The sequence below is a fragment of the Zootoca vivipara genome, chromosome 8 (assembly GCF_965207765.1).
Source record: "Zootoca vivipara chromosome 8, rZooViv2.hap1.1, whole genome shotgun sequence".
Lineage (NCBI taxonomy): Eukaryota > Metazoa > Chordata > Lepidosauria > Squamata > Lacertidae > Zootoca > Zootoca vivipara.
The window spans coordinates 7,779,847-7,803,846 of record NC_142591.1 but is presented as its reverse complement, the minus strand read 5'-3'; the positions used below and the strand labels follow the sequence as shown (position 1 = coordinate 7,803,846).

The following is a 24,000-nucleotide window of genomic DNA, read 5'->3' as shown; positions in this document are numbered from 1 at the left end:
ATACAATTTTACCATATTTTTTAAAAATAAACTTTAAAGTCTTTCCACTCTTCTTCTATCGCTTCTTCTCCCTGGTCGCGTAGTCTCCCGGTCATCTCAGCCAGTTCCATGTGCTCCATCATTTTTCATTTGCCAATCTTCCACTGTTGGTAATTCTTGAGGCTACATTGGTACCTCTACTTACGAATTTAATGCGTTCCGAATGCAGATTTGTAAGTCGAAAAAAATCCCATAGGAATGCATTGGGAGAAAAAAATCGTAAGTCGAAGCAACCCTATCTAAAAATTCGTAAGTAGAAAAAATCCTATCTAAACCACATCCAAGATGGCGGACGGAGCTCCATTCGTAAGTAGAAACATTCGTAAGTAGAGGTACCACTGTATTTCCTTTCATTCTTGTCCATAGTTGACCTAGAACTGCCTTGTTTCACAGCTGACTAGCTGCAACAAGGGTCCCCTTTAAAACGGCATTTGACATATCCAAATACACCTTGTTTGGGTCTCTTGCAGCTCTGCTCAGTCCTTGTGTCTTTCTGATCAGCCTAAGCCCGTGCATGAGTACAAATATCCCGAGAAGCTACCAGGAGAGCTGTATGATGCTGCCACGCAGTGCAAGTGGCAGTTCGGTGAGAAAGCCAAGCTGTGCATGATGGACTTCAAAAAGGTAAGAACCTGTTTTGTTTCACCGCATACGTATCCCACCCTTAATCCAAGGAGCTCAGGACAATGAGCCTGTGCTATGGAGTGCCATAACTGAAAAGGTCCTCACCCAAGTAAATACCCACTGGATCTCAAATGGCAGAGGAATTCAAGGAGGTTCTTGGTTTGCCTTGTGTTGTTTATGTCCTACATTTATAATCACAAGACAGATAAACCAGTAGGAGAACACTTTAACCTCCCAGGACATTCTATACAAGATCTCCAAGTAGCTGTCTTATTACAAAAGAATTTCAGAAATAGACTGGAAAGAGAAGTTGCTGAATTGCAACTCATTACCAAACTTAAAACCATGGAGAGACCTGGTCTGAGTAGAGACATTGGATTCTCATCTCATTATACATGATAATGTATAATGAGATAAGAATTTCAGTATGATCAACAGCATGCTTTTGCTCTCTTTTAGCCATTTTTAGTTGCAACAGTGGATGCATTCAGAAATTAAATGCTGACTTCAGTTTGTTGCCGTTTCTCCCCCCATTTAGGATATTTGCAAAGCGTTGTGGTGCCATCGGATCGGCAGAAAATGTGAGACCAAATTCATGCCAGCTGCAGAAGGTACAACGTGTGGATATGACATGGTAAGGAGGGTTTGTTTGTTTTTAGTTTGGCAATGGTTTGGTGTGGAAACGGGGGTGGTGACAAAAGAGAACGGGATTGTGGGAGTAGAACAGGAGTGGAAAATCAGGTGACCTCCATCATCCCTGGCCATTGGCCATGCTACTTGGGGATGGTCAAGGGTTGCAGACTCCTCATCCCTGGAGTAAAGGGTATTCTATCTATGGGCCTCTCAGGACATCCCTTTTATACTGTGCTCCTAACAATTTGTGCTCATGGTGGTATCAGGGATGGTTTTACTCAATCCCTCTGTCAGCACCGTTGGTGCCAGAAAAGAGTATTCTGTTTCAGGCAAGACATGCTGCTTCATTTCCAGTCAGTGCAGGTAACTGCCTGCTAAAATCCTGTAACATTTTATACCTGAAATGCTCTGGTTTATTTTATTTTATTTTTGCCTTGCTTTTGCTGCGCTGAAGTGCAGGAGTGCTCCTCTAGTGCAAAAACATCACATAGCAGCTAGTAAAGGGTAATGGTGGGCGGGTGGTCGAGCAAAAATCTAACACTAATGTGCTGTTGTTGTATCAATAACGTGTTGCAAAATACACCTGTAAAAAAACACAACTTGTAACAGTAAAGAAAAAATAAAGGGCCCTTTGATACCTTTTCCTGGATCCAGGTGGCGCTGTGGGTTAAACCACAGAGTCTAGGGCTTGCCGATTGGAAGGTCGGCGGTTCGAATCCCTGTGACGGGGTGAACTCCCGTTGCTCGATCCCAGCTCCTGCCAACCTAGCAGTTCGAAAGCACGTCAAAATGCAAGTAGATAAATAGGCACCACTATAGCGGGAAGGTAAACGGCGTTTCCACACTTTCTGAAACAATCTGAGAACTGAAACTTTGCCATCCTTAGAAAAAGTCACATGAGAAGGGACCCAGGTGGCGCTGTGGGTTAAACCACAGAGCCTGGGGCTTGCCGATCAGAAGGTTGGCGGTTCAAATCCCCGTGATGCGGTGAGCTCCCGTTGTTCGGTCCCAGCTCCTGCCAACCTAGCAGTTCGAAAGCAGGTCAAAGTGCAAGTAGATAAATAGGTACCGCTCTGGCGGGAAGGTAAATGGCGTTTCCATGTGCTGCTCTGGTTCGCCAGAAGTGGCTTTGTCATGCTGGCCACATGACCTGGAAGCTATACGCCGGCTCCCTCGGCCAATAATGCAAGATGAGTGCGCAACCCCAGAGTCGGTCACGACTGGACCTAATGGTCAGGGGTACCTTTACCTTTACCTTGATACCTTTTCATCACAAGCTGCAGTACATTAAATGAGTAAACTTCCATTCACAATTTACAAGGAAACCCCCATTTCCTCTGTAGGAATACTAATCTTAGGGAGAGGGTTATCCGTTTTCACATATGTAAACCGAAGGTATCCTTACTTTTCTTGCGGAGCTGTTTCATATTCCTTTCCATTTCATATTCCATGCAACACATAAAAAGCAAGTTTGAACTTAACAGTAATTCTAATATTTCAAGGCCCAATTAAAATATTCATTGTTGCCATCTTGCTGCCATTAAAAATTGGCTCCTGGTCAGGATTCCCCACAACTGTGAAAATGTTTTATCCTCTGAAAAGGATCCAATAGATTGTTGGGGGGGGGCACATTAGCATCAATGGGCCCTAGAGATAATGCAGTTGTGTAGGTACCTTCCATATAATTGCATGGTTCACTTGGGGAGGGGGATATTTGACCATCCCCCTGACCACAGTTGGAGCTTCAGCCATTCAACCACCATTTTGATGGCTGCCACACCACAAGGAAAACTCTCTCCCATACCCTATACTGTTTCTGCCTCCTCATTGTTCCTCTGCCCTCCCAATCTCCTGAGAGTATGATCTACTAAACTATTCATTTAGTAACACCATTTTGTCACTAGGGGTCCAAACTGCAAATTATGTGAGGGCCACTTTTACATTTTAGTAACACAAGGTGGCCATGCTGTTAACTCCAAGGGTGTGTTTTTCTTTCCAACTTAACCACTCCCACATAATTCATTCTGTATTAATTGTCAACTGCATGGTGTTTTTTAAGTGTTAATGTGAGATGCGCATAGCTGCCAAGTCTCCTGTTTCCCCCGGGAAATCCCCATTTTTCCAGCTGTTCCTAGCTGGAAAAAAACGGATTTTTTTGTTTCCCCCCGGTTTATTCTGGCGCGGCGGCCATTTTGGAACTGGGTGGAGCATGCTCAGAAGCGACTTTTGATGCTGCTCTGCCCAGTTCCAAAATGGCTGCAGTGCGACTTCTGGCGTGGCGGCCATTTTGGAACTGGGCAAAGCAGCATCAAAAGTCACTTCTGAGCATGCTCTGCCCAGTTCCAAAATGGCGGCAGCGCTACTTCCGGTCTGCTATTTCAGCCCGGTCCCTTATTTCTCTGACAGCAACTTGGCAGGTATGGAGACGCGCAACCCCCCCCCATTACAGGTTGGCACCCTGATGGAGAAGGGAAGGGGGCTTAAACCCTACTGTTTACACTAGAAGGGTGCCCCATTTGTACTCTTATTCAAGGAAATCTGGAAGACCCCATTCAGCCTAGGTCTATAGTGGGGAGCAAAGGGTTGAAGGTCACCTCCCTCCCTCACCATAGTCTTGACACTTTAAAACGCCCACTATTCATAGAGTTGCTAATTTTAGTGTAAATTCATGCCAATGCTAATTGCACAAATGGTGCCATATTTAATTTGGCCCTGCTGCAAAACTGCCACCACCTCTTGCCACACTCCTCTGCGGAGAGCAATGCGGAGCTGGTGATGCAGAGATTTTTGGTCTTCCCTCTTCACGTTTTTGATGGGCTTTGTGTGCCTTACATGTTTCCATAAAGAGGTGAGAAAGGGCTCCAGATAATCCCCTAATCCAAACAGATTAAAGTAGTTGATCTATTTAGCGATGACTCCGAGGAGGGATAGCTCCAGTTCCTAGAAGAAGAAATATCATATCAGTCTCTTTTTCCAAACTGAACTGTTGAGTCATTTGACTCCAGACTAGATTTTAAGGATATCATACGCAAAGCACTTGTCAAGATGAATGCAGACAGACACAGTTTAAGGTCTTCACATCAAAGTGAACATGTGCTTTTAGGTTAAATTGGGTGTAATCCTGACTGACAGTCCCAAGAGAAGTGGTGCGTGGGGTTTTTATTTTATTTTTGTCCAAGAATAACAGGCAGGGACAATTAATCTCAAATAGATTACTTCACCTATAAATCAGATGGTATACTATATACAGTCCCAATGCATTCTCCTGTTTTCGGTTTCTAAAGTTTCACTTGCCGTAAGCCGCAAGTCGTTCTCAAAGCAAAAGGGGGTCATGACTGAGATTAATCCATAACAATAACAGAGAAATCTAATGAGGTGACTGTGGAGAGTTACTTTGAAATGTAAGATTTTAAATACCAGTGCCTGGTCCAGTAAGGGTAATTCGCAGACAGAATCAGGCTTCTGCATTCATCCAAATACAGAAGTTACATATCAGAACCGTAATACTTTCAAAAGGATGAACATTCTAATGTGCTTCCCTAATAGGGTGGGTCATAAAAAACTTTTTTTGGAAAATGTTTCCTCCCTTGATCTTATATCAGGCGTATGGTATAAACATAGTCAAATTTCAAATTTGGGACAAATCGGTTAATATTTAGACCTTGCTCCTACAGATTGAAATTTTGCCTCACTACGAGTGATGAAAACATAGGAATTTGACTCATTTATTCTCAGTATGCTAAATTGTGAACTAATAAACATAAATTTTAGGTTTTATGTAGAGCAATAATAGTTGCATACTATTATTTTCTGCAATATTTATTTATTTAAGATAAAACATGTTGATAATTTACATGAAAAACCAATGGTTTTAAACAAATTATATGGAACAATTAAGCAAATGGTGTACTAAACAAGTAAACATAAACATTAAACAATAAAACACCACTCATGTTATGTGTTGCGTCAAAACATCACATTATACTTAATTACTTAGGTATAAATTGTACTAAACCTAGGTATAAATTGTACTAAATGCTTACATTTTGTGTAATTAATAAAATTTAACAGAGGAGCATATTTCAATTTTTTCATTTCCTGATGGAAATTACATTGGTGGTCATGTTACACCGGTTGATAGCAAGGTGAAATCTATTGCAAATTCTCTTATCTCATTTCTCAGAGAAAAAGACCTAGTGTGAGTCAACTTGCAGCAGTTGCTTGTGATGGGACAAACACAAACATAGGTGCCCCAGGAGGAATTAACCATCTTATTGAAATAGACATTGGCCAGCCATTGCAATGGAATATTTGCAAAGGCAAGCCATGTCTGGAAGTGAAGCAACTTGCCCTGGACCTATCTTCTTATTGTGTCTTGGTGTCACCCACTTTGCCTGTATTTTGTGCCAGGGATGGGGGACCTGTGGCCCTTCAGGTGTTGTTGGACCAGCTCCCACCAACCCCAGCCAGCATAGCCGATAATGAGGGATGGTCCGACAACATCTGGAGAGCCAGATTTATCCCCGGGACAAATAGTTCAATTCTGGTAGGAACACATTTGCCTTCCCATGTGGAATGTAGCAGACTGGCTTGTCGATATAGGGGATTCCCTTTTGTGGCTTTGAAAGGAAGGGTCTTTTTGATTTCATGTGCCAGGAACTTAGTTTTGTGGATGAGTGAGGGAACCTCCATGCAGTGGATTGCAAATAGCTTTCATTGTATTTATTTCTGAAGGGAGAGGCAATTGGAGGCAAACTTTCCTAGACTTTGATTCGCTGTTCCTAGCATTGTGCAATTGCATAGGAGTTTTGGAACCAAACTATTCAGACAGTTTAAAAAAATGTGGCTTTATCAACTGCCAATGGATTTCTATAGGATTACTTTTTTTAGTTATCCTTATCATATTCTAAGGAAATCACATATGGAAGTAGTTTCTCCAACATTAGCAACTGAAATGGCAAGGATACAGACATTTCCATTTCTACCACTGATTGATGAGTGGATTCTGGGATGTTGGGAAATAATCAAGTTAAGTGAATGATTAAAAATTGTGAGAATTGGAGTCAGCCGGCTAATCAATAGCAGCTTTCTATCTAAGTGGATTAAATCCATACTATCTTGGGCAGTGTTAGATGGTATGGAATAATTGCTTTCTTCTTTTAGATAGCGATGGCAGTATGTTAAATAATCTTGGATATTTCCCCTCATATTATTTTTATATTTATTTTATATTACAATACTACACAGATGATCACAAATCACTTATTTCCTACTGTTTATAATGAATCTTTTCTAAGCATGGTTGAGGGTTCATCCAGACTTTCTTTTGTGTTTGTTTCCTGGCGCTTTCTCCAGGAAAACTCACGTTTTACCACTGAATCAGAGGAAATAGGTTTTCAGTATTCTGACATTAGCTCCAGTTCAGCACTAAAGAGCAAGTTTTCCCAGGGAAGGCTCTGGGACAAATGTCAAAAACACTTGTACAGGGAACTTTGAAGTGCATATGCAGCTGCTGGGTGACCTTGGGCTAGTCACACTTCTTTGAAGTCTCTCAGCCTCACAGAGTGTTTGTTGTGGGGGAGGACGGGAAAGGAGAATGTTAGCCACTTTGAGACTCCTTCGGGTAGTGATAAAGCGGGATATCAAATCCAAACTCCACTTCCGCTCCACATATCTGTTCCTGGAAAGCACAGTGCCAAAGGAAATTGAGGTGAGGCCTAAGTCTGGATCTACCAGAACTATTTTAAAGAGAAGTAAACCTCCTTGGCTAGCAACTTGTGAGGGCAGCTTCCCTTCTGGAGATTTCCAAGGTTGATCATGGGGAACCTGTGGCCCTCTAAATGTTACTGGACAACAGTTCCCATAATCCTTGGCCATTGGTCATGCTGCCTAGGGCTGAGGAGTCAACCACATCTGGAGAGCCACAGATTCTCTATTTCTGCCTTAGGTCCAGAACCAGATTATAGCCTGGTGCACCTCTGCTAGATGTTCCGCAGACAGTTTTTCCGGGTCATGTGGCCAGCATGACTAAGCCGCTTCTGGCGAAACCAGAGCAGCGCACGGAAACACCATTTGCCTTCCCACCAGAGCGGTACCTATTTATCTACTTGCACTGTGTGCTTTCGAACTGCTGGGTAGGCAGGAGCTGGGACCGAACAATGGGAGCTCACCCTGTTGCGGGGCCTCGAACCGCCGACCTTCCGATCGGCAAGTCCAAGCAGCACAGTGGTTTAAACCACAGCGCCACCCGCGTCCCGCCCAGGTTGCTAGCGTGATTCAAAACCTCACAATTCACCCTTATCGCACTGGACTGGAAGTTACCAAGAGAAGCATGAGAGCAATCAATAGATGGTAGCAACCACACCACTTCAGGTAACATATGAATGAGGCCAGAGAACCCAGCAGAGAAACTTGCAGCTGGGCAATAGGACCTGAAGAGCAGTTGGACAAGGGCACCTAAATCCTGGAGCCCTTTCAGATCAGCAGCCACAGTGTTGCCTTCTATTTTATTCCTGGAATTTGAGCAGGATGGTCTAGTCGAATGCTGCAGACAGCCCACCCCCCCTTTCCAAGATTTAGCTTTCCTTTTGAACTCTGATTCATTGCTGACTAAGCTTTTTTTAAAAAAGAATCGTAAATTAGAGATGTCAACGAAGCAAGACAGTGACAGCAAAGCCCCTTTTAAAGACCATGATCTGAAGCCAGAAATACTTTAGCAGGAGTAACTTGAATATTCGGCTTGATTGGTGGTTAACAAGGGCACAGAACACCAAAGGAAAACAAGTGTGCATTTGTAGATCTTTTCTAATTCTTTATATTGAAAAATGGCAGGATGCATGTATTGGCTTTCTTTAAAAGAAATAAAGAAAGAAAATGTCAGTAATAACCTTGTTGCACAGTTCCCAACTCAGGGAAAAACAGAATCCCTTTTGTCCATGCAATGAGGGAAGCTCACTGTACACTTCAGGACTGTGGATCTGAGTTCTAATCATGCAAGGAGTTCAGTGGGCTTTTCAATGCAGACTTCTAGCTTCAATGCATAGAGAAGAGGAAGCCTGAGCACCAAGGCATGTGGCAGAGGTGGTGTATCTCCTGTGTATCTCCACTGATTCTAATTACATGAGAAGAAGAACTTCTGCTTGGGCCACCAGGCAGATATTCTAAAGTGCTGAATGTGGCAATACCACATCTCACCCCACATTTCTTTAAACCTCGGTAGGGTGCCAATTTCATTTCTCATTTTTCCAGTTCTCCTCACTCCTGAATCAACTTCTGATTTTCTTTCTTAAGCCCTCTAGAAAATTCATCAGCATTTTAGCATGAATACCTCCAAACATTCACATGTTTATATGCAGTTTTTCCTAATCTATACATTTTTGCAAATTGATTCTCCCTATTATAATATATTTTTGCACACTGTTTTCACCATGTGTTTTTGTGGACACTTTATCCCAGTATATGCATGTTGGGGCGTATTAGTTGCCTGCAGAACTGCATTGCAAAATTCAGGGACATGTGACTTTTAAAGGTAAAGGTACCCCTGACCGTTAGGTCCAGTTGCGGACGACTCTGGAGTTGCGGTGCTCATCTTGCTCTATAGGCTGAGGGAGCCGGTGTTTGTCTGCAGACAGCTTCCGGGTCATGTGGCCAGCATGACAAAGCTGCTTCTGGCAAACCAGAGCAGCGCACAGAAACGCCATTTACCTTCCCTCCAGAGCGGTACCTATTTATCTACTTGCACTTTGACCTGCTTTCGAACTGCTAGGTTGGCAGGAGCTGGGACCAAACAATGGGAGCTCACCCCGTCATGGGGATTTGAATCGCCAACCTTCTGATCAGCAAGCCCCAGGCTCTGTGGTTTAGACCACAGCGCCACCCATGTCCCTTCTCATGTGACTTTTACTAAGGATGGCAAAGTTTCAGTTCTCAGATTGTTTCAGAAAGTGTGGATTGGGTAGATCCACCTTTGAATAGGAACTTAAATCTAATTTCTACCCCCATCCCTACCCACAGATTGCTGATGTATATACACCCCATTTGTTGCAAAAAGAAAAACAAAAATGAATGCCAGTATTTATCCTGGATAGTTTTGTGCAGTGTGGTTTGCTTACTTTCCTTATCAAAATCTTCAAACACCAAAAAGTGTGTTAACTTCCCAACTGAAGGCTAGTAGACACTGAAATGGAACACACACTTGGTTGTTTTGTCTCCTGGAAAAGCAGTGTGACCTTGGACATACTGTACTTTATCACATTGTCCAGGTGTCTCAAAGGAAGGCATAAATCTTCAAGGGAGTTCACCTAAACACCCAAATTCTTGTGGTTTAACTTGTATCTCAGTCTTAGCAGGACTTCTGAATGCTAAGAAATGCTCACAGTTTATACATCCCATGTATAAGCCTTGCATATCAGGGCTGTGGTTCAGCAGCTAAGATTTGTGTTCCTATCTGGTGGTCTCTTGTACTTGCACGTATGTCCTCTTTGGGGGCTCCTGTGTAGTTTCAGTTAATGCACAAAGTGGGGGCACATTGTGGCTACTAGGCTCCACCTCCCAACTTGTGTGTGTCTGTCGCATACCTCTGAATATTGCCAATGAAGACATATGATGGTGGTAGGGTATGCATGGATCCTGCTGTCCTACATACACTCAGCACACTGCTGGGGGTAGATCTATGTTTGTGGGGTTTAGCACAGTGTAGCAGGAGCTACAGGGTGGCATCTCCACTCAGTACTAACCCCTTCCCTCCAGTTACAGGTAGGTAGCCGTGTTGGTCTGAGTCGAAGCAAAATACAAAAATTCCTTCAGTAGCACCTTAAAGACCAACTAAGTTTTTATTTTGGTATGAGCTTTCGTGTGCATGCACACTTCTTCAGATACACTTGAAACAGAAGAGCCAGAGGGTTTGGCGTAGGGTTTGGCCTGTTTGTCCAATATCTCTCCAATATCAGCTCTCTATATTGGAAAAACAGGCCAAACCCTATGCCAAAGGATAAATGGACATAAATCTGACATCAGGAACCACAAGACAGAGAAACCAGTAGGAGAACACTTCAATCTCCCAGGACATTCTATACAAGATCTCAAAGCAGCTGTTTTATTACAAAAAAATTTCAGAAACAGACTGGCAAGAGAAGTTGCTGAATTGGAACTCATTACCAAGCTTAAAACCATGGAGCCACCTGGGATGAACAAAGACATAGGATTCTTATCTCATTATGCATGATCAAGCTTTCTTTAGCGCCTCAGCCCTTGCTTTTTCCCCGCAGGACCAATTGCAGTCATCAGCAGTCGTTAACAGCCATCAACAGGTTTACCACTCCTATCAGCCCATCACCCATTCCCACCCACCCCCACCACCCTCTGTATATACATAAGGGTCTGGCTTTTCTGTTTCAAGTGTATCTGAAGAAGTGTGCATGCACACGAAAGCTCATACCAAAATAAAAACTTAGTTGGTCTTTAAGGTGCTACTGAAGGAGTTTTTTATTTCCCTTCCCTCCAGTTCAGGGAGTCAGGATTCCTCAGTCCATAAGTGAAGCAGGAGGGAGCTTCTAAAAAGCAGTCTCGGGAAGTCAGAAAGTATTAAACAATGTTTAAAACTGTGTGGTTGGGTGGGATAGATAATATAAGCGAGGTGGCTTCTTTGTTAGTGAGACATGCCGTGTTGCAAAACTCCTGTTGCAAAACCATTTGCACTTGAAAGTATAGAGCAATGAGCAAACATCCGCAAACACGTTGTATGTTGCAGTGGTGCCGTGGAGGGCAGTGTGTCAAGTATGGCGATGAAGGGCCCAAGCCAACCCACGGACAGTGGTCAGAGTGGTCCCGGTGGTCATCGTGTTCAAGAACCTGTGGAGGAGGCATATCTCACCGAGAGCGAAATTGTACGAATCCAAGGTGAGTGCGAGTTTCTTTTTCTTCAAGGCTAAATGTGGTGGAATAAGCCAGATGTTGCAAAACCATAACCATTCCTTTTGTTGTGGGTAATGGCTTTCATCAGCAACTAAAGCACTTCACCAATGTCATGTGCTGGATGCCTCTCCTTGTTTATAGCAAACATTGCAAAACACAAGACAGGGGCTTTTTCCACACTTCTGCTTCTCCTGTGCCCAGAAAGCATAGGTCCAAGAGGTTTTAACTTTGCCCCACCACTTTTCTGGGGAAACCCAATCCACAGGGAACCTGATTGCGTTGTTTTTTTTTTATGTGGTTTATGTATTGTTTGTGACCTTTGTAATTGTGCTATTACTGTATTGTTTTGATATTCGATTGGGAGCTGCCCAGAGTGGCTGGGGAGACTCAGCCAGATGGGTGGGGTACAAATAAATTATTATTATTATTATTATTATTATTATTGTTCCGATTTAGCACCAAACCACGGGTTTTCCTGAGAGAAAGCAGCGGGGCAAATGGAAGTATAATAATAATAATAATAATAATAATAATAATAATAATAATAATAATAATATATTATTTATACCCCGCCCATCTGGCTGGGTCCTACCCGCCACTCTGGGCGGCTTCCAACACACATTAAAATACATTAAAATATCACAGATTAAAAACTTCCCTAAACAGGGCTGCCTTTAGGTATTTTCTAAATGTCAGGTAGTTGTTTATCTCTCTGACCTCTGCTGGGAGGGCGTTCCACAGGGCGGGTGCCACTACCGAGAAGGCCCCCTGCCTGGTTCCCTGTAGATTTGCTTCTCGTAGTGAGGGAACCGCCAGAAGGCCCTCAGCGCTGGATCTCAGAGTCCGGGCTGAACGATGGGGGTGGAGACGCTCCTTCAGGTATACAGGACGAGGCCGTTTAGGGCTTTAAAGGTCAGCACCAACACTTTGAATTGTGCTCGGAAACGAACTGGGACCCAATGTAGATCTCTGAGGACCGGTGTTATGTGGTCCCGGCGGCCGCTCCCAGTCACCAGTCTGGCTGCCGCATTCTGGATTAATTGCACTTTCCAGGTCACCTTCAAAGGTAGCCCCATGTAGAACGCATTGCAGTAGTCCAAGCGGGAGATAACCAGAGCATGCACTACTCTGGTGAGACAGTCTGCGGGCAGGTAGGGTCTCAGCCTGCGTACCAGATGGAGCTGATAGACAGCTGCCCTGGACACAGAATTAACCTGCGCCTCCATGGACAGCTGTGAGTCCAAAATGACTCCCAGGCTGCGCACCTGGTTCCTCAGGGGCACACTTATCCCATTCAGAACCAGGGAGTCCCCCACACCCGCCCGCCCCCTGTCCTCCAGAAACAGTACTTCAGTCTTGTCAGGATTCAACCTCAATCTGTTAACCGCCATCCATCCTCCAACCGCCTCCAGGCACTCACACAGGACCTTCACGTCACTGGTTCTGATTTAAAAGAGAGGTAGAGCTGGGTGTCATCCGCATACTGATGAACACCCACCCTAAACCCCCTGATTAGTATGGATGAGGCTTCTGTTTACCTCCATTTGAGACATGTTGTGATACAGTTTTCCATAGTTCAGTAGCACAGCACACAATTTGCATTCATAAGATCCTAAGTTTCACTCTCTGGGATCCTCAGTTAAAAGGATCTTGTTTAACAGGGTTGGGAAAGGCATCTGCCTGAGAGCATGAAGAATTACTGCTAGTTGAATCCGACCTCTCTGTGCCAAGTAGACCAGTGATCTGACTGTGGGATGGGTTTTAATGGATAATTTATCTCATATGTGGGTTGAAGAGTTTCAAAATTCCATCCTTGGCAACAAAAGCATAGGAATTAGGCTTTAAAACCTTGTTCTGAGCTGGCTGCCCCTTCTTACTCTGCTTAATAAAGAATCAGGCAACAGCTAGTAAAGCAAGTTTAAAGATAAGATTTACTTACTTTATAATCATTCATTAGTTCACAGCAACAGTAGCCGGAAAAAGTATGCAAGCAAAATACTTATATTTACAGTTTAACTAGCTTCAGACATGTGCCTAAAACTGCAGCGAGCAGAGGCATGTCTGCATCCATAGTTGCTCAAAGGAAGAGAGGGAGAGGAACAGGGAGTATTATATGCTCCTTCCTTTCCAGGAGAGGAAGGGAAATGACATAACACTGAGTCCTCTCTACCAATTGTATTTCTATGGTTTAAGTATCTGCCTATCAACAATACAGCTTTGTGGACTTAGCCACTTCTCATGCTAACTAGCAAGAGCATGCATTTGTAAGGTTTGACTGCTAATAGAATCATAGAGTTGGAAGAGACCACAAGGGCCATCCAGTCCAACCCCCTGCTAAGGAGGAAACACCATCAAAGCATTCCTGACAGATGGCTGTCAAGCCTCTGCTTAAAGACCTCCAAAGAAGGAGACTCCACCACACTTCCTTGGCAGCAAATTCCACTGTCGAACAGCTCTTACTGTCAGGAAGTTCTTCCTAATGTTTAGGTGGAATCTTCTTTCTTGTAGCTTGAATCCATTGCTCTGTGTCCACTTCTCTGGAGCAGCAGAAAACAACCTTTCTCCCTTCTCTATATGACATCCTTTTATATATTTGAACATGTACCACACTGACAGCATCACATGCTCCTTGAAAGGAGCAAAATTCAGTGGGACTTACTTCCGTACTCCTTGGAGGAAGAGCACTATGGAGACATAAAAATAATCAATTGTTTAAAAAATGTTTGGGGGAGGGTGTTTCCCATAACATGAAATCTCAGCAAATACATTTAAACAGCTAAGGAAATGTTTTAAAGCACACCCTTTCTCTGGGGAGCTATGCATAGCCTCCTGCTTTATCTTCAGAGGTTAAACTAAGGTACAGATTAAACTGAGGGACAGTGACTTGCCCAAGGCCAAGCATTAGGCTTTTGTGGCACCACAGCAATTTGAACCTAGGCCCATGTTCAGCCATAACCAGTACTTCATGCTGGAGGTAGTTATTTGTTTCTGCTCAACAAAAGTTTGATCAGATGTTTTAAGGATGCTTTCTTGGCTTATCTTTGTTCGAAACCAACTTCTTAACAATTTTCCTTTAGCATTCAGATGCCGAGAGCGCATTTCCATTGCACAGTATCTGCAAAACTGGCATGGTCACGTTTAGGCTGATTTCCAGAAAATGTAACAGAGGTTCCAGGCACCTTCAGAAAATGCCGAGGGAAACACTCTTGCCAATCTTGGCTAACCAATCAAAATAAGCACAGATGTTTGTTATTGAGCACATAAAGGTATATAAGGCATAGCTGCCAAGTACCCCGTTTTCCCCAGGAAACCCCTGTTTTTACTTACCTTTTCCCGGTGGTCCCCCGTATCACTTCATCTCCCGTTTTTCTCCGTTATTTTCTCCTGCCGGCGGCCATTTTTTTTCTTTCCGATTTGCTCTTCTATGGGCACTAAAAATGGCCGCCGACGCCGGCTTCAAAAGTCGCATCTACGCATGTCCGGAAGTGCATAGACGCGACTTCCGGTGTCGGCGGCGGCCATTTTTGGTGCCCATAGATGGGGGGAGCGACACCGGAAGTTGCGTCGACGCACTTCCTGACATGCGTAGAAGCGACTTTCGAAGCCGGCGGCGGCCATTTATGGTGCCCATAGAAGGGCAAAGCGACACCGGAAGTTACGTCGACGCAACTTCCGGTGTCACACGGCTGCCGGTCCCGGATTCTGCAGTCCGGGACTTGGAAGGTAAGATATAAGGCCACATTGAAAATGCAGTCTGCTTGAATTTTAAGGATGTAAGATATGGATATTATATTGTGTAAAATTAAATGCAGTAGAAGCCTGGTATGGTGGAATGAGGGGAGGTGACTTATTTTCTTTTTACTGCTCCCTGATTTAAAACATACCCTACAAATGAAAAGAAAATAGCATGTCAGGGGTGACGTTTGTGGTCCAGACTGCTCTGTGTAGGCTAATTTTGTATTTGCTGCAAGTTTGTTTTGTTTTTATGGAGCCAGGTATTCACTTAGTCATATACACCTCATGTGGTAGAGTCTATTCTGCCACCTCGGTGTGCTAAATGTGTAGGCCAGGTCTTAGACAGAGTTGGAGAGAAGGATTCAAAAAAGGTGATCTAGTGTTCAAGAATATCTGCACTGAAACTGGAAGCCCTTGTCTGCATCCTCCAACTAACGTCTGTATTAGACTGGAATAGGAACTTTCTCAGTGTCACTTGACCTGTTCCACCTACGCAATGTATTGTTGGTGCCAACTAGATGCTTGGTAATAGTGGCAGAAATATGCTACCAGACATTTGCCCGGTAGCTGGAGGATGTCTTCTCACTAGGGGGTAAACTTAGGCTATAATATGATATGCATAATTGCAGTTCCCCGGGCTTATCATTTGACCTTCTCTTGGCACAAAGAAGAATATTCTAAGCACCTTAATGCAGTCTCCATCAAGCCACGAAGCATATTTAGCTTTGGAATGTACACAACCTTAAATTTTTTAAAAATAGTTATGGGGGGTTTCCACATTGACCTCAGACCTTGACGCAGATGACTTTTTAAATGTTAATTTGTTCAGGGTTTGATCGTGTAAACAGCCTGCTTTTCCAGAATGCCTTTCTATGTAATCAGCAACTGAAGGGGGCAGTGGGAATGAACCTGGGAACAAAAGCTTTCTGCAAGTTAGGAGCTGGCGTGGTTTTAGGTTAATCGGAAGAAGGATCCAGTGGGACCCGAGCATGCTTACCTTCCAAGTCCCGGGCTGCAGAATCTGGGACCGGCAGCCGTGTGACTCCGGAAGTTGCGTTGACGTAACTTCCGGTGTTGCTTTGCCCTTCTATGGGCACCAAAAATGGCCGCCGCCGGCTTAAAAAATAGCTTCTACGCATGACCAGAAGTGCGTCGCCGCGACTTCCGGTGTCGGCAGCGGCCATTTTTGGTGCCCATAGATGGTTGGGGCGACACCGAAAGTTGCGTCAACGCACTTCCGGTCATGCGTAGAAGCTACTTTTGAAGCCGGCGGCGGCCATTTTTTGTGCCCATAGAAGGGCAAATCAGAAAGAAAAAAATGGCCGCCGGCAGGAGAAAATAACGGAGAAAAACGGGAGACGGAGTGATACGGGGGACCACCGGGAAAAGGTAAGTAAAAACGGGGGGTTTCCCGGGGAAAACGGGGTACTTGGCAGCTATGCGAGCATGTAGCAATGAGAAGAGGGGGCATCCTGTTCTTATTGATGCAGTTTGGCCTCTGTTGTTAGCTCACCTGCACCTCAGCTTGAGAGTACTGCAAGGAAGGCTTTACTGAATACACTTTGAGACTGATGGATTCAACTAAGCTGGAATCAAAATGTCGCTATGTGAATGGGTACTTTATCCTCTGCTTTGTGCTGGTTTATTCAAATATATGTTTTTTAAAATGGTTTTAGCACCTCATTTGAAGTAAGCTTCCTCCCCCACCTCAACATTGCAGGCCGTCGCACGGGGGAAAGTTCTGCGAGGGTTCCTCTCGGATGTTGAAACTCTGCAACAGTCAGAAGTGCCCAAAGAACAGCATTGGCTTCAGAGCAGCCCAGTGTGCAGAATTCAACAGCAAGCGGTTCAGAGGATGGAACTACAAGTGGAAGCCTTACACTCAAGTGGCAGGTGAATTTAAATCTGTGATTTAAGATTCTGCTGTTTAAAGATATGGGCAGGCATGATTTCCCCAAAGCAGGTGCCCAATTGAAGATGCCTGGACATTCCATGCAATGGAAGGAACATCTGGGGCTTCCGTAGGTGACTTTGGTGGTTCCAGGATCACAGTAGCTGCAGGACCAATTCAGCTGGGCTTTTAGACTACATATTATTTTCTCTTTGGGCTCATCCACACTCCTGTTTGTCCCACAATTTCTAGTTATGAGTCAGAGAGGTTGCATTTTGCAGCTTTCCCCAGGAAAACCCACTGCTTCCTGCTGAATTGGAACAAACATCAATCAGGTTTTGTGCAGATTGACAGAAGAAATTGCAGTGCAAATGGAAGTATGGATGATCCTGGCAATTTCTCATAAATCATGCAGACATGACCTCTGCTTCATCAGATACCCATAGCTGCCAAGTTCTCCCTTTTTTAAAGGGAAATTCCCTTATGCTGAATAGGCTTCCTCGCGAGAAAAGGGAAAACTTGGCACCTATGCAGATACCTTGTTTTCAGATAACATGAGGGTTACTTTATCCTAATCTCTCTGTGCCCGCCCACCCCATCCCAAGCAACAGTTCAATGGACAAAAATAAATGTATGTTCATGGTTGTGTTTGCATTTCAGATCAAGACTTGTGCAAGCTGTACTGTATTGCAGAAGGCTTTGATTTCTTCTTTTCTCTGTCGAACAAAGTAAAAGATGGGACACCCTGCTTGGAAGATAGCCCTAATGTCTGTATAGATGGGATTTGTGAGGTAATAATGAAATAAGGTACTCTATTTTGCCATTCGCTCAACATTCCTTATCCGTAATTAGCAATGAAGGCAAAGTGTGATGTCGGATTACCTTTCATTTTATGTTGTTCAAGAGGGATGTAGTATAGAATCGCAATATTGTTCTGTGCATCTTAATCTCCGAGTGGTAAGAGATCTTAGGGTTCCCGGCGCATCCCTTGGGTTTGGTTTCCATGGCGTGGCAGTATGAGGGGTTTATTTATGTTCATATACAGATTGAGCATAAGATGGAAAGTTCATAATGTTAATGCTCCATAGATCAGGGGCGTAGCCAGGATCAAAATTAAGGGGGGGCAAGGGGTGGGGCCAAGGCACGGGAGGGGAGGGGCCACAGTGGGGCAAGGAAAGCAATGGTCGTTTAGGGGCGAGGGGGCGCCAGGATCAGCCCGAAATCGGGCTGTTCCGACCCCCTCCTCCCCCTCCGCAATCAGCAGGGGTGAGGGGGCGCCAGGATCAGCCCGAAATCGGGCTGTTCCGACCCCCTCCTCCCCCTCCGTGATCACCGGGGCAGGTGGAGGGAAAGCCAGCCACACGCTTTGCGCGGCTCTGGGGCTTTCCCTCCACCCGCCCCACAGCCAGCCAGGGAGAAGGGAGACGGCACCGGGTAGCAGGGCAGGCTGGCCAGCGGCCCTGCTTCTAGGGGGGCAACTGCCTCCTCCTGCCCCCTGCCTACGCCCATGCCATAGATCCTGCTCTCGTATTAGGTTTGGCAGTGGGGGAGTGGTCAGCCCCATCCCACTTGATTCTGTGCAAGGAACGAGTCAAGCCTCTCTCAATTTCAGCTCCTGTCCCCAAAACGACAGCCCTTTGTTCTCTTTCAGACATAGATACCTTGCTGTCATCATCTTTAGCCAGGGGAGGGGGGAGGGGGAGGCCTGCTCACCTTCCAAAAGGGTCTCTAACTACAAGTTTCCGTGACGATTCATTGCCCTAGCTTACATTACAATACAGATATTTAACAAACCTGGCTATCTACTTAACAAAGAAACTGGTCTGGCCATTTTAGCAGTCCCTTTTTGTACAGAGTCCAGTCTTACATCTGTAAAAGCACGGGATTGGAAGGAAACAGCAGAAACCCATTCAAATCTAACCCTGCTCTCATTACAGTATTAAATATGGCCTCTCCTTCAAAAAATGAATTAAAGGTGGCCTTGGAGATGAACGTAGTTGCTCATTCTTTGTTCCCTTTTGAGAATGCAACCATTCTCTATTTCCATTGAAATAATAAAAGTCTGCAATACCTGGGAGAATGCCCCACTGAATTTGATAGGACTCACTTCTGAGTAGACGGGGCTAAGATTGCACTGCAGCTGGCTTCCAAAAGATATACAGCATAACATCAGAAATGGTGCAGGACAAGGAAGCAATTCCAGTGACCCACAGACAGGTCCAGCAAAAACTTCAGCGACAGTTTTCCCTCAAGGAATTTTGTTGTTGTTTTTCTTTTCCTCCAGCCCCTTTCAGTGTTGGAACAGGGCTGAGAAGAGAAGCTATGGACTGGGGAAGCCCTGGCATGAGCTAGTAAAAAAAGAAGCAGCAGAAATTGGCTGTCCCTGCTTTAAATTGTCAGTAAGGTGTTGACCCTTTCTCGTTTTTTATTGTTCCACTTTTATTCTGCCGCTCCACCCAGAGGGCATGAAGAGGCCATTGGGCCTATTGTGGAGAGCTACAGAATGCAGGGGGGGGGGGAGGAAGAGAGATTCCTCATGTCAACATAGTTTCATATTATGAGCAATAATACGCTGGCAATTACCCAAGGTGAATGAGGCTTTCTTTCCCCCAAATGTCTGCTTACTCAGCCTTTCGTCTGGAGAAATGAAACATGCCTAGGAAATAAAATTTTAAAAGTCTGATGGCTTCCTTCTAACTTTCACAACTGACTTATCGCTATAATCTAAACGCAGATGTGCAGATGATCATGTGGTCTTTGCCTTGCAGGTGGTTGGCTGTGACCACGTCTTAGGCTCCAGTTCTGTGGAAGATGCTTGTGGAGTGTGCAAAGGAGACAATTCAAGCTGTAGAATATATAAGGGGCAGTACACAAAATACCACCCTACAAATCGTAAGTGTGCGTTGAAACAGCATGAGACTCGTATTGCTGGCATTGCTCAAGAGTTCAAAGAAACCAAAGAAATCTGTTCAGTTTGGAAAGGTTCTGTCAGAGGTTGTTGCGACTACTCCAGAGTAACGACCTTCCACATGCTTGTCTTTTAACAGTCTTTATTGGTGCACTCTATTTACAGTGTAACGGGGTGTTGGAAACATGTCTGCTCATTCCGATCCAGAATCCGGCACTGCCCCTTTGCGCGATTTTCCCCAACATAATAGCCTCGGGACAGTGAATCTCCTCCCCTTTCTCCTCCTCCGTAATTCCGGAACTGGGGGAAAAGGTCTGCGCTCCGTGCTTTCCCTTCCCCCCCTTTCCGCCTCTCTCTCTTCCCGCCTGTGGAGCCGGGGCTCTCCCATGCTGCCAGAGACCTGGCACTCTCTCTCCGCTTCCTGACTAGCCTCTTCAGAGCCCGCGCTTCCATCACTGCTTGGGGAGGAGCTACTCCTGATGAGAGGGGGAGGTTCTCTATACTCTCTCCCCCTTACAGGTTCAGTCTGCTATCTTGATTCAAACTGGTGCTAAATTGTATCCAAAGACAGATTAAAACCTGCTCCCTGATCCCAGGAGCCACTATGCAAAATTTGGTTATGATAACTTAAGAGGTGTCCAGGTGCATATGGAATAGACAAGCAATTTCCCAAAATACAATAGCACTTCAGAAGTTGAGCGGAATCTGTTCTGAATTGCTGTTGGTTCCTTTTCAGTGTTAAGGAGAGGGTTTTCGGTGCTCGGACATGGACCAGGAAAGCACCGACTTGTGCCTAGAAAGTGTGTAGCAAAAGTTAAGCGTGGATGTCCCCCTTGTCAGAGGCATAGGAATGGGGTGTGGTCCTCCCTGGGTGCCATGCCAGAGAGGGGTGACAAAATCCCCCCTGGGCGAATTGCCCTGCTGTGCCGCGATCAGCCCCCCGCCAGGAGGATTGTGCCGCAATCAGACCCCTGCTAGGAGGATCGCACCACCGCACCGCAATCGGACCCCCGAGCAGATTGTGCCACCGCGATGGTTGCTCCCATGGGCAGATTGCCCCGCCCCTGTGGGCAGATCACCCTGCCCCTGTGGGTGGATCGCCTCACCCGTGTGGGTGGATCGCCCCGCCCCCGGGTGCACGCCTCTCCGGGTGCCCGAGCGGCTAGCTCCGACACTGCCCCTTGTATACTAATTCCCCTTGTCCCCTAATAATACAGGTTCACCATCACATCCATCCATCCACCAACACATGTTAAAACAGAGCTGGGTGGATTCCAAAACTCTCTTTGAAAACCCTGCTTTGAACCCAAGTAGGAGAGGATAGAGGAAAGGGGTAGCAGGAGTGATAACGACGCCACTTTGGTAACATGGAAAAAATTCAGGCAAGATCCATGGACAACCAGACTCTCCATCCCTACCTGGAGTGTGTTCTCTCCTGCCCAAGGTCTGCAAAATCGGGAGCTGGAGTGACCTGCACTATTGACCAGTGAGGGAGCAGAAGACCAGGTTCCTAATATTTAATATAGGGACTTTATACTGGCTGCCAGTCACAGAAGCTAATGTTGCACACTATGAGGATTCCAACTTAAGTCTCAGCAGCAACAGAGCCTTAAAATTATACAAGAACTTGATGAGTGAATAATTCCCTTTGGGCTCCCCACCTTCATATGGTGCTGGCTATGATACTGAACTCGGACTCTCTTCCTCCTTTGTCTAGAGTACTACAACTTAGTTGTTATCCCTGCTGGAGCACGAAGCATCCGTGTGTATGAAATGAACACCTCCAGCTCCTATATTGCTGTTCGGAGTTCCAGTAAAAAATACCACCTCAATGGCTACTGGACCGTTGACTGGCCAGGGAGATACAAGTTTGCCGGATCTGTTTTTGACTACCGGAGGCCACCTAACCAGCCAGAGACATTAACTGCTCCTGGGCCGACAAATGAAAGTGTGGTAATAGAGGTACGTTATGTTGTGATACCCAAGATCCATGGCGCAAACGTACAGAGATCATTGTGCCGTTACATGACATGGCCTGTCCCAGATCAGGAAGGCCCTCTTCTGACACGTTATGTGCCCACAAACCGAGACTTCTCTTTTTTGTATATACAGTTTATTAATTTTATGATAACAAAAAACAGCTAAAAAAACAAAACAAAATCATCACAATCAAAATCATACTTCTTAATTAATTGACTTCCCTCCAACTTCCTCTCCTGGTTCCATTTTTTTTGTACAGGTACTTATTTATACACAACCATTGAGTCTTATACTCTTAACTATCCAATTGTAAAACCTTATGCATATTATTACATTTGACCTTTAAAGGTTCAACAAATGTAGAAGCCAATACACAAAGCTTACTAATTATGCCTGAACATTTCTCCCTTTTAAAAAAGAAAATAAAAAAGAACAACATCATTTTCCTTTCTAGGGTTTCAAATTGTCTAGTGCATCCACCATAGTTCATTCATTTATTTATTTTTTGCCAATCTCCTTCATCTTCTTTGACGGTGGCTTCTTCCTTCTATAGAGGTGGGCTGGTCTTGTACTGGTGTCTGTTCTCAGATGTAGGGACAAAGTCTTAATGATAAATCCATTAAGTCCTGTACCTTCAAAAATAATAGCTTCAATTTTTTTTAACAAAGGTCATTTTCAACATATTCTTCAGATCTTTATATATCACTTCCCAGGCTTTCTTTATAATTTTACATTGCCACCACATATGGTAGCCTCTCATCCCTAACCCAAGACTTCTCCAGCACAGAAGTCATGGCTGCTCTTCCCTTTTCAAACCCCTCCTACTTCTAGGAGACAGTGGGGCTGGGGAATCTACTGACCCGTCCCTCACCTCAACTACCCCATCTCCACCTTCCTCCGCCTCAGACTGCCCTGACTCCCCTCCTCCTTTGGTTCCTGACTTGCAGGTGGCATGACACCCCATAAATAATTAGCCCCCCTCTCCTGAGTCACTCCAGTGGTCCCCCACCTCTGCTCTGCCAGTCCCTGACATTAGAGCATGTTACTGTTGAATCATTCACTCTCTGCCTAACCCAGGCATCCCCAAACTTCGGCCCTCCAGATGTTTTGGACTACAATTCCCATCTTCTCTGACCACCGGTCCTGTTAGCTAGGGATCATGGGAGTTGTAGGCCAAAATATCTGGAGGGCCGCAATTTGAGGATGCCTGGCTAACCTATCTTACTTTGTGGTTGTGAGGATAATATGGGGGGGACGGACTACGTACACCATCTTCAGCTCCTTGGAGGACCAGGTGGCATATAGATGTAATAAATAAATGAATGAAGACAATTTCAGTTACTATTACTGGGTAATATCCAGTCAACATGTTCCATCAGTGTTATGCATTAGTTGAGCACCACCCATGGTTGCTGTTGTAGTAAACCTTTAGAGTTTGCTTTTTATATTAAGCAATATATAAACAATAGCTTAACAGTAAGTACAGTGGTACCTCGGTTTACAACAACGACCTGTTCCGGGGAGCCGGTCGCTCCCCGAAGGCACGCTTCTGCGCATGCACAAAGCACCAATAGAGCGCTTCTGCGCATGCACGAGCTACGCATATCGCTTCTGCGCATCAGCACGCACGGAACCTGGATGTAAATACTTCCAGGTCCGCGGTGGTCGCTCTTTGAGTTCGTCGTAAATAGAGGCGGTTGCAAACCGAGGTTCTACTGTATATAAATAAATAGTAAATCATTAGAAGGCATACTTTCTTTTCAGAGATTCCTCATTCAGGGAAACTCTCTTGCCAACTCCACATTCAAAATTTCAGCAAATGCTAAGCCTATGCTGCTATCTTTCCCTCTTTTGTTTTGTTTCTTAGCTTCTCTCTCAAGGCAAAAACCTAGGGATTGGCTGGGAATATTCCCTTCCTAAGGCCGAAAGTGAAAAAATGACAGCACTGAAGCCTAACTATACATGGGCCATCACCCATTCCGAATGCTCCGTCTCGTGTGGAGGAGGTAATGTATCTCTGAAATGTTCAAAAATATAGTTTTATTGCAGACCACAGGCTCTTTCCTGTCCAGGAATAGCCCTCACTAGGCACTTCCAGGCTGCTCGAAAATGTAACCTGTAGGAATAGAAAGCTCATTTATGGGCTATATAATTAGGTTGGCTCCTACGTGTTATGTTAAATATGGCGATGGGGGGGGCAATACTTTGTTACGCTGATCTTCGCTGTGCGGACGAAAGTATTGCTTTAACACGACACTAGAAGAAGCAATACCAACCA

At 44.9% G+C, this 24,000-nt stretch overlaps 1 protein-coding gene across 1 annotated transcript in view; it reads left to right on the top strand.

The window, feature by feature from the left end:
• The window catches only part of ADAMTS16 (ADAM metallopeptidase with thrombospondin type 1 motif 16), an 86,081-nt gene that overhangs the window by 32,720 nt on the left and 29,361 nt on the right, over positions 1 to 24,000 (top strand). The window contains exons 10-17 of the mRNA XM_035101543.3: positions 510 to 663; positions 1,202 to 1,297; positions 11,045 to 11,193; positions 16,664 to 16,836; positions 17,495 to 17,625; positions 19,603 to 19,726; positions 21,460 to 21,704; positions 23,590 to 23,728. Of these exons, the coding sequence (XP_034957434.3) occupies positions 510 to 663; positions 1,202 to 1,297; positions 11,045 to 11,193; positions 16,664 to 16,836; positions 17,495 to 17,625; positions 19,603 to 19,726; positions 21,460 to 21,704; positions 23,590 to 23,728 (1,211 nt within the window). The remainder of the gene's footprint in view (positions 1 to 509; positions 664 to 1,201; positions 1,298 to 11,044; positions 11,194 to 16,663; positions 16,837 to 17,494; positions 17,626 to 19,602; positions 19,727 to 21,459; positions 21,705 to 23,589; positions 23,729 to 24,000) is intronic.